At 41.8% G+C, this 10,672-nt stretch overlaps 1 protein-coding gene across 1 annotated transcript in view; it reads left to right on the top strand.

Annotated features, from left to right (window-relative positions):
• Nucleotides 1-1,537: 1,537 nt before the first annotated feature.
• PAPOLA (poly(A) polymerase alpha) overlaps nt 1,538-10,672 on the top strand; it is a 43,187-nt gene continuing 34,052 nt past the window's right edge. Inside the window, 1 exon segment of the mRNA XM_040558139.1 lies at nt 1,538-1,923. Coding sequence (XP_040414073.1) covers nt 1,916-1,923 — 8 coding nt within the window. The 5' untranslated portion in view covers nt 1,538-1,915.

Below are 10,672 nucleotides of genomic sequence, written 5' to 3'. Positions count from 1 at the left end.
CAGTTGCGCATCATATTTAAGCAATATATTGTTGTGATCTGGAAAGGACGTTAGCAGATAGCCTGAGGAAAGTCTTTTATTTAAAAAAAAAGGGGGGGGGGAGAAAAAAGGGTATCTTCACTCAAAATAGAAATAATAGAAGCAATGAGCTCTCTTATTTCCTCCATTACCTACCAAGAGGCCAAAACACTTGCAACACAGCCCTCTTGTGCGCTGATGACTGACCAGTTAAACAATTTCCCAGTACAGGTTCCCAGTATAGGTATATCATAAAACCTTTTTTTTTTTTCTCTTTCTTCTTTGGTACCATACAAATAGGTGTAAATAGGTGTAAATCTCATCATCACACTTGATAAACGTTTTGCGTAGATTCTTGAAGAATGTGGAGTTTCCAGGCTGTTGACGTCTTTTCCTTCTCTCTATTGATTTTCTATACCTTTCAGAGAACCTGTCAATGTCTATGCTGAGCTGAAACTGGTATCATATTTGGTGTAAAACAAATGCAAGATTTTGTCAAAACAAAAAGCCAAGGACTGCTTGGGAGAAAGAGGAAAAAAAGGAGAAAGAACTGAAAAAATAATGATAACAAAATAAATTGCACCTCTTTTACCAGTTAGTTTTAGTATTCAAATTTTAGACGTATTAATTCCTGAGGTGCTTATTCAGATATATTACTATTTTTACAAAGAAACAGTATAATTTTGTCTGTTTTCAACCAGTCACACAGCCAAGGCAGTGATGATAGCCTGAACAGAGTTCAGGACTACTCTATCCTACTCTAAAGGAACATTTCTTGAGCGTGTAAAGTTCCTATATGCTGCCAGTCCATGTTACCACTTATCACGTGAGGCAACTCAACATGAAATAACTGGTAATTTTAGAGAAATTTGTAGGTTGAGTGTTACTTTTTTCAGATCAAAGATGAAAATCGGACACTAAAAAAGGAGATAAAATAGGCCTTTATTTAGTGTAGTTGCTGTAATATATGTGTTTTTTTAAGAAAAAAAAACTTTTTTGAGTAGATATATAAACTGTGAGATTATTTAAGTTTTTGAAATCGGCGTGGTCTCCTTGTCGCAGAGCTTTCAAAACACCTATTAGAAAACGAACTCCCTGCTCTGCGTGGGGCGCACCAAAAAAAAAAAAAAAAAAAAAAAAAAAAAAAAAAGCAGCCTGCTGCGGCTGACTACGACCAAAACCCCCTGGCCCAGGCCGAGCCCTGAGCCGAAACTCCCCTAAGCCGCGGGGCTGCCCGCGGGGCCCCAAGCCACCCTCCCAGGGCCGGGTCCGCTCCCGCCGCCCCCGTTTCCATGGCGACTCCAGGCCGCGCTCGGCCCCCCCTCCCCTCAGGGCCCCCCTCCCCTCGGGGCCCGTGCCCGCCGCCAGCAGCGCCGAACCGCCGGCCCCGCCCCTTCCCGCCGCGCGCACGCGCCGCCTCAGAGCCGTTAGCGCTTTGTTTTCAAACCCCCGCGCGCCGCCACGCGGCGGAACTACATCTCCCGGCATGCTTTGCGGCGCCGCGGCCGGTTGCGCAGGCGCGGGCGAGTCAGCGTGCGCGGCGTGCGGGGGTGGCCGCGCCGCTGCGTGGGGCCCCCCCCCGTTCTAGAACGTCGCTGTGGTAGCGCCCGGGCGCCATGTTAGAAGGCCGGAGGGGAAGAGGAAAGTGAAGCGGCGGCGGCCGGGCCCAGCAGCGGCTCTGTGCTCCCGGCCGGCCCGCGGCCCGGCCCTGCCATGCTCGCGGCTCCCGCTGCCCGGCGGGACGAGTGAGCGGCCCCCAGGCGGCGGCGGCGGCGGCGGCCTCAGCGGTGGGGGAGGACGAGGAGCAGGAGGAGGAGGCAGAAGGGGAAGACGCGGCGGTGGTGGTGGTGGTGGTGGCGGCGGCGGCGGAGGAGGAGGAGGAGGAGCCGGAGAGACGATGCCGTTGTAAGTCGGATGCCGGCCGGGCGCCTCGCCTCAGCCTGCCCGGCGGCCCCCGTTACCCGTTCCCGCCCCCCTCCGGTGCCGCAGTGCGAGGCCGCACGGCCCCGGGGCCCCCCCGAGCCTCCTGCGGGTGCCGGACCTGGGGGGGTGCCGAGGCGGCCCCCGCCTTGTGGCGGCCCCCTCACGGCGGGGCCGGCTGCGGGGCGCCCACTAGAGAGTAAAAGGCGCGCGGTTAGCCCTGGCCGCCAAACGTGGAGCTTACTTTATTACATATATATTTTTTTCTCTCCCAAAACTGCCGGCACAGCCTCCCCTATGCGAGCGCTTTTCCTCAGGCGCCGGCTCTGAGGCGATCCCAGCCGAGCCCGCTGCCCTTGCCGAACCCCCCCCGGTGCCGGGTGACTCCGAAACGCCCGGGCACCTCGCCGCCAGGCCGCCGGCCGGCAGCGCCCCCTGGCCGGCAGCGCCCAGCCCAGCCGCCGTGCCCCCTGCGAGCGGCCGCTCCGCCGCCGGGGCTGCCCCCCAAAGGCAGGGGCCTGCCGCCGGCCTGCGGGAACGCAGGGAGATGCAACCCCGGCCTGGTTTCTGCGCCGGTTTCCTTTCCCCCACCTCTTCCTGTTTTTATTTTTTCTCGCTGACGTTTTGACGGCTCCGGGTGGATTATACAAAACTCCTTAGTTCCGTAGTCCACGACGGTAATATTTCGTTTATACCTCAATAAGTCGAGGGAACCAGCGATGGGTAGCGGTTAAGTAGGCTTTACGAATAAGGTATGTTTAGGCTTTTTGGGGGGAGGAGGGAGAAGGCAGCATGGGGACGTTGAAAGAGAAATACAAAGAACCTGGAATTACTACATGCGCTGTTGGTTTACATACGCAGACATCATGTGAAGAATAGCACAGTTTGCCTGGTGTGCTTGTTTTATTGAATCTAAAATACTGCTGTATTAGTCGCAGTGCAGATAATGTGGGACAAGCTTAAGAGTTTGTGGCAAAAAACAACACAGTAGGTGAATGTAGTAGGGCAAATGGCTATGCCAAATAGGTTCCAAGGCTTTTGTAGCAAGCATGCAATGTATTTATAAATACGTTTTGCACATGTTCATTATGGCAATGAAAAATTACCAGAAACGGACTTTGAAGCTAGCTTTTTTTTTTTTGACTCCAGGAAAATGGGAGGGTGCTTATTCTGTCAGCTTTCATTTGTAGTTTATTTTGTTGTGTCTCATAAGTTCCAAATGCTTCATAACAGCATTCAAAGTTTGTGCTACTTCTGATGAATAAATTGTGTTCTTCATAATAATGGTCTTCAACTTTGAAAAGTTTGGGACGATTTGCTTATTATTCTTAAAGTAGGTAGGTGTTTATGATAACTTAACTAGAAACCCTTAAGTAACATTGTGTAGTTGTAGCTGCAGCGATGCATTACTATTTTCAGCATAAACATTCCTTAGCAACTGTACTAATACAAAAAGTTTATTTTAGCTAGAAAAACAGAAGCTTTCTTGGGTTTTCCATTTGTTTTGTCATCTGTATGTTTGTGGAACAACCGGCTTCATATTATTCAACCAAGACTTCAAAACAAACACTGTAATGCTAGTAAGTTGCAGTGCTGGTAATGTTAATTCTAGAGCTTCTGAAGAGATACCTCTGACTTAATTTAAGAGTATTCGATGTTTAGAGTATTTAAAAAAAACAGGGGGGGTGGGTCATAGGAAGTTCCTTGTCTGCATAATTCTTTCCAGGATCTTTTTCTGCTTGATGCTTTTATACTTCTGGACGATAACCTTCCGAATAAGGGCAGACCAACCAACCCTGGTCACGTTATCACTGCCATGCTTTCAGGGTGGCAAGCAAACATCTTTCAAGACATCCTTTAAACTTCTTTTTTTTAGGGTGCTGTGTGTTATTGACAGGCCAAGGCAGCACTGACCTCCCACACAACCAGCAACTGTCATCAGTCTGTACTTCAAAAGCTTTCAGAGTTCTCAAGAAGTGTACAACAGTGGTCATGCTGAGCTGTCTGTGTATAAATATTCTCTTAGCAGTATGGTACAAAACAGTAAAAACGAGCAAATTATTTATATACAAGGCACTTGAGTAGTAAGAAAGCAAACTCAGGCTCTGGTGATGCCGATAACTGGCATTTTGGAAAAGTCATGATTAATAAAAAAAAAAAAAGTTCATGATTAATAAAAATACTGAGTATATACCAGAAACTTACATGAGTGTTTATCACGGTTCTCATTAATCTGCATGATGAGATAGGTGCATCAAGAAAAACTCTTTAACTTTATATTAAAAAAAAAACAAACAACTTTTTGGAAACAAAACAAGTATTTCTTCTGTTGTAGAGATATATTTTATCGAACTGTTAGATACAGAGTACTTGTTCCTGAGCATTATTAAACCAAGGTGCTAGGGAGGAACGAAGCTCACTGAGATATTTATGTGTTTCAGGTAGGGCTAGGTCTTCTGCAGAAAGGCTACTGACTCTGTGAAGCGGTAGCTATGCTTTTGTGAACGAATGGTGCAGCCTCTTTATGTAACCGAGGCCTCTCTGACCCTCCAAGCAGAAGAATAGCAGTCGGAATCTGTTTCTTGTTAAACTGCTGATGTTAGTGCACTTGCTTCTCTGCTGAACTTCTGCATCTGCTGAAATCTCTGCTAAAGACTTTTTTAACCAGAAGTGAAAAAGTGCAGTCAGATACCTGAATGCTGAAGTGCTGTAAGAGCTATGAATGTTTTAAGTGTTGGTGGTATTGGTAACTTCCATATAACAGTTTTGGAATGTCATTAGTGATCTTTTTTTTTTCCCCTCAGTCTATTGTAGGCAGTCAAACTTACAAGAAATCTTCAGAAGTGAAAATGTTTTCTTTTGCTGACCTTTGGGTTAGATACATGCAAAATCATTGTTTTGCTGACTTAAGTGACTGTCAATTTTATGCCAGAAGAAGTATGAGACTATTTAAAATGATTTGCAGTGATTGGGGTTGGATAAATGGTGTGTTTCTGAACAAAGCGAAGATTTTTATAGGCTGTATTTTGGAAGGAATTAAGTTATTACTAATTACAGAGCACTGGACTTGCTTCAGAAGAACAGTTGCCATAATTGACAGTTATAGCTTTATTAATCAAGAAGAAATTAATGTAAAAACCTCTACTGAAGATGAGTTTGATGTAGGAGAGAGGGAAACGTGGCAAATATATGTGGTTTTGTGATAGCTTTCAGTCTTCTACTGTCACTCCAAAAAAGTCTGAGTTCTCACTTGGGGACCTGCTGGAAACCCAACTGCTTTGGGCTGAGCAAATTTCACCTTGGAGGCAAGTTTCACTTGGGTGGCAATTTTCACCTCTTAACAATGAAACAAGTTTCATCCAACTTGTAGTTCTTTGCTTGGTACTTCCTGTTATCTTCTGATTCAACCTTACTGAATTTCTTAAATGACTACCTCTGGAGTGTTTTGTTCCCAGAACAGCAATAAATCTCGGTTTTGGTTCAAGTGCTGCCTGCAGAGTTCAGTAAAAGTTTCTTCTGTTTAAGCTTGAGAAACTTCTGAAATTGTTGTTAGTAAGAATGCAGTGGATGGGTGTGTGTCTGGACATGCTGTTTGTACTATTCTTCTGTACAAAGACTGTCCCAAACAGAAGAGCCAGAGGGAATTTAGGAATGAGTCAAAGGTTAGCAGAATGTGAATGCTCTTCCTTTTGCCATAGTTGCCATCTCTTCTTCCATAGTTACGTTGCTCGTCGTTTCTCCAAAACCCATGGTCAGGTCTGTTTCAGGTGTCTTAACATACCACACCAGCAATTTAGACACTGTTTTTGCTAGATGTTAAAATCCTGCCCAGGAAGGGCAGCTGTCTTAACTTAAATGCAAGTTCACATGTAACTGATTTGTGCAGACTTCATTCAGAGTTTTCCTTTACTTCTGGAATTGTGTGTAGCGATTATTACATTAGCGTTAAGCCAGAAACTTTCATCTGAAATTACCAGTTAGTCCTTGATGGAGAAGACTTCAAAATAGACAAAACCCTCAGAACACTCTGAAACCTAACACAAGCAGAGCTTGAGCTTTGTGAATTTAGCTCCAGTTGCTTGACCAGATGGTGGGATGGCCAGTATTGCTCCAGAAATCTGGTGTAGGTGTCACCACTGCATTTTACTGGCGTGGTCAGTAGAGGCAAATAGAGAGGACCGTCACTGAGATTCTGTAAGTTGTGTATTTATATCTGGAGGAAAGGCTGAATGAGGCAGAGGTCCTGACTGAAGTTAATGTTTAAAGTTAGCATGTGGGCTCTTGACGCTATTTTAAGAAAGAGAAACCATAGGCTGTTAAATGTCTTCATCAGTGCTGCCTTACTGCACGTGTCTGTTTGGACAAACTCCATCCATAGCTTAGATTTAGTAATATATGCAGTGGAAGGGATTTGTGCATGAATGATTTACTTAGCACACATTTAGATGAGTTAAGTCTTGGGTGACTAAAGTCTATTTCAGGATAGATCACAGTTCTGTTACAATTTGTTAAAAATTAGGCATTGTTTTTTAAGATTCCAGTTGTTCTTGTTGCCTTTTATTTCCATGGAGGATTCCAAATTGCAAGAGTGATGTTTGGGTAATGTGATGCTGATCACAGCTATGTTCTCGTTGCAGTAAGAAGCGTGCAGCCTTAATTCAGATAATGTGTTACCAGTAGAAATGTGGTAGAATACTGGCGGTGAAGAGGAAGAAGTGCTTAAAAAAAAAACAACACGGTTTGCCCAAACTTGAGGAAAGTGGTGGTAAGATTATTCCAGCAGTTGAGATAAAATGCAGAAAACACCCTCATTTAAATCTATCTTTTTCTTTTGTTTTGGGAGGGAAGCGTGCTTGAAAAAGTTTAGTGATTCTTATTTCTTCTGGGGTATATGGAGTAAGGTTCTATTAAAGATGATGTAATAGCATAGTAGTGAAAAATGCTGACCTCTTAGTTAATGTGTGGTACGGTGTTTTATGTATGTATAGATACACACACCTGTCTGCTCTATTTTCAGGTAACATGGATGTGTTTTCATGGTGTCACCTGATCTTTCAAAAGATATAAAGCCTCTTACACCCTTATTTTTCATTCCACTCCTTCATTCTGTTGTACAGTGGCTTTAGCAGTGGCCATATTACCAGGATCTGTTCCTTTTAATTCAGTAGTTATCGGTAACTACATACGAAGATTCAACCCACCAAAGCTTTGGGTTCTGAAGGGGGGGAAAAAAAAAAAAGCCTTTTAGGTATGCTGCTGTAAACTTAGTAGAGACTATAATATAACTGTGTGTGTGAGGGCAGTTAGTGCATCACAGGTACATTTCACTGAGTTTGAAACTAATTCATGTTTGACTATGAGGTGTTGCATCACAGCACTTTAAAACCGCTGTAGCTGTTGTCGAGCTTGAGCTTGCGGATGTTTAATCTGTCTGAAGAGCGGGCACTCTTCAAACATTCAGGTCAAAACAAAGCAAGAACAATAGCGTGCTAAATTTAACTTCTTAACGACCTTTTCTACAACTTTGTTTTGTATTGTGCTCTTGGCAGCTAGTTTACATTTATAGTAATGCAGAAGCAAGGTCTTTGTGTGTGTGTGTGTGTGTATGGGGTTAACTAGACACAAAGCCTCAGACTAACTGTATATTGCTCTTCTCGATGATCTTAAAAGTTTTGTCTCCTTAAAATGAGTGCAGCCCTAAGCATGGTTTGAGTTGTCTTGCAGACACTGACAAGGTCTACCTAATCTACCCAGCTTTTGTTAGGACTGAGTAGTTGGGATGGGACTTTCTGTTGTATTTCAGTACTCTTTGCTTTTTGTTAATGCTTAACTTCCATGACTAGCAGATTTGACTAGCGTTCCCACCCCCATCCGAGGGACTTAACTTCCCTAATCCTCTCCGCTAGGAGGATAGCAGTGATGCTTACCTGTCCTTTCCTTCTGAGTTAATTCAGTAGTTTAAACCAAGAGATTCTGAAAGTGATACTTCATGACACGGCACAGGTGAAAACTGGAAGGTACTTCTGTCTTTTCAAGGGGGAAGATATTAGAATAATCTTCGTGTTTGTTTTTTCAAGTCTAAGACTACTAGCGTTTTTTGGCTATGTAACATGTAAATGCAACATTAAAATTAGAAAAAAGCAGTTGATTCTAATGTCTGTTTTTCAATTACAATTTGTTCTTCATTTATAAAGCCACTAGCAAAATGCTGTATTTGAAATTTCTTGGTTTCATGAGAGGCTATGCCTCTAAATGTTTTGTTGTAACTCTGAACATTTGCTGCTGTTTAAATGGGTGAATATAGGTTGCATAGGACTGCTTAGCTTACTGGATCCTGAAATGATTTTAATACAGACTTTCTAAGTCTGTTACCATTTCTTCTGTAACTTTTTTTTTTTAAAAAAAAAGGCACGTTCCTGGTAGCATTTGGTATGTTTAGGAAAAGGTAAAATAGCCTTAACTTTGGTGGGTGTAAATAGCATTAGTGATTTCAGGAATCTGCTTTCTTGGTTCAGTATCAGAGTGATGTTGAGTGATGTCGAGTTCTGAGGTTTTTTTTAATCTAGAAACGGTTTTTGCTAGGCTAGGTTTTGTCAGCCTCTTCAGTAAAGTCTAGTATCTGTTAAATTAGATGCAGTTATGGATGGGTGACATGTGAGTCTATCAGGGAATAGTTAGCAAATAAAACTAAAATATTATTGCTTTAGCTTACTGGTTTACAAACATTAAAAAAATAGTTTTCAAATGTTGCAGTTGATTTTTTTTTTTCAAATAAACAGTTGACAAAAGAGGGGTGAAATTGTAGTTCAAATTTACCTAACTTCTTTGTGATATAACTAAAAGATATTCATAGCATGCAAGGGATGTTTATGTATTGAAAACTTTTGTTTCATGGCTGCTTTTTTTTTGTAGCAACTTAGTGGCTGAAGGTACTGTTTGTGTTGACATCCCTAAAAGGATTCTTTTGAAAAAGAGAGAAATTTGTAGTGGCTTCCCTTGTCCTTACTATGTTTACTCTTTTATGTAATTCATCTTAACATCTTTTTTCAAAAATGCTTCACACAAAATCCTAAGGTCTATATGATTCGTTCAGCTGCTACTAAGTTCTTCACTAGGTGATTAAAGCCTCTTAGTTGAAGAAAGCCATGTCAAATCATGTTCTCGGACATGATTACTTGGGATTTGACTTACATACAGTTTCTAGGATTTTTTTCCTGCTTTGCCTTTTTATTCTTTTACTAACAGACAGTTGTACTGGGCCAATCATGCTAGGACCTGCTTGGTGAGAAACTTGTTGTAAATGATCATTTGTTTGAAATCAAATACTAAAACTCAAAATAATTTTTAAGTGAGTTTAACTTGTGGAAAAACACCTTTTTGTTGATTTTGGTTAATTTTATTAGTTAAGATGCTCTTACGAATATTCAGGAATGAGGAATAAGGTCCTAAGCAGATGATGACTGCAGATTATTATGGAAGTGAAAATGAAGTCGTGCTCTAATTAGGCTGAAACAAATTGTAGTGTGATAGAAACAGTCCTTCTGTGTAGGTATAAAGGACCGATAATACAGTAATGTACAGGGGAATGGAATGTTTGCTGAAGATAAGGCTTTGACAGAAGTGGTCAGCCTGCATTGCTGACACAGCAATCTTTTTAGGCTTCGTGAAAATTGAAGGAGACCAAATTGATAGATACTACAGCTTTTACCTAAGTAGAACGAACAGTTGAATTTGGGGAAAAATGTATCAAATGTCTAATCTGAATTAAAACTATTACAGTGTTAACTTGTACATTTGATATTAAATGCAAGCTTTATACTGTTGAGAGTGAGCTTGTGTAGCAAGAGTATAACAGCTACTGGAGATGTAACACACAAGCATTACTTTAACTTGAAGGTAGTGCTTTAGTTGTTGGAAAGGCTTTTTAATAGCTGTTGATATAATGGTTATGTTTCTTGTGATGTATTTCGGAGGGGTTATAACGTTGGTTTCCTAAGAACTGATTAAGAAACAAGTCTGTTTCATATTCTTTTACTGAGAAAGTTCTTTTCAGTAGACTTAAACGGTGGTTTGTTACTTTCAAGAGTAGCAGGTGGGGGAATAATATATATAATTTAGAGGAAAGTTGTCAATATATCAATATAAAACTAGTATTCAATGCTGCAAGTAACCTTTGAAGCTATTTTAATACAGATTTAAGTAGTGTATTCTACATCTGAAGTATATAAACAGGAAGACTTCTGAGTGTTCTTACAGTTAAAATTTGGCTATTAGATGATAAGATTATTTCTGTAATACTAAGAATAGTTTTTAAACAGCTGTTTTTTCAAGTATTTTGACATGGTGCTTAGGGATATGGTTTCGTGGGTGATGCTGGTGGTAGGGGGCTGGTTGGACCAGGTGATCGTGGAGGTCTTTTCAGACCTTTATGATTCTATGACTATCGGTTCAAAAAGTTTTAACTATGTGAGTGTAGAATGTAATAATCAGAATCTAAACACTGATGTTTCAGAGAAGCGAGTTCCATTTTGAAATATTCAGAATTACTAGCCTTAAAGCTCCAACTGCTCTGAATATAAGGCTGCGTTTAACTGTGATCGTCACAAACAAATCTATAGCCGTTATGAAAAACTGCGTGGCTGTTTGTGTGTCCAGGATGCTGATCTAGGAAAGCTGTTCCTAGATTTTATAGCAAGATGATACCTTCACTTCTGTGTTTCTGTTGAAGCTCTTC

This window comes from Cygnus olor, chromosome 5, assembly GCF_009769625.2.
Source record: "Cygnus olor isolate bCygOlo1 chromosome 5, bCygOlo1.pri.v2, whole genome shotgun sequence".
Classification (NCBI taxonomy): Eukaryota; Metazoa; Chordata; class Aves; order Anseriformes; family Anatidae; genus Cygnus; species Cygnus olor.
This window is presented reverse-complemented; position numbering and strand designations above follow the sequence as displayed.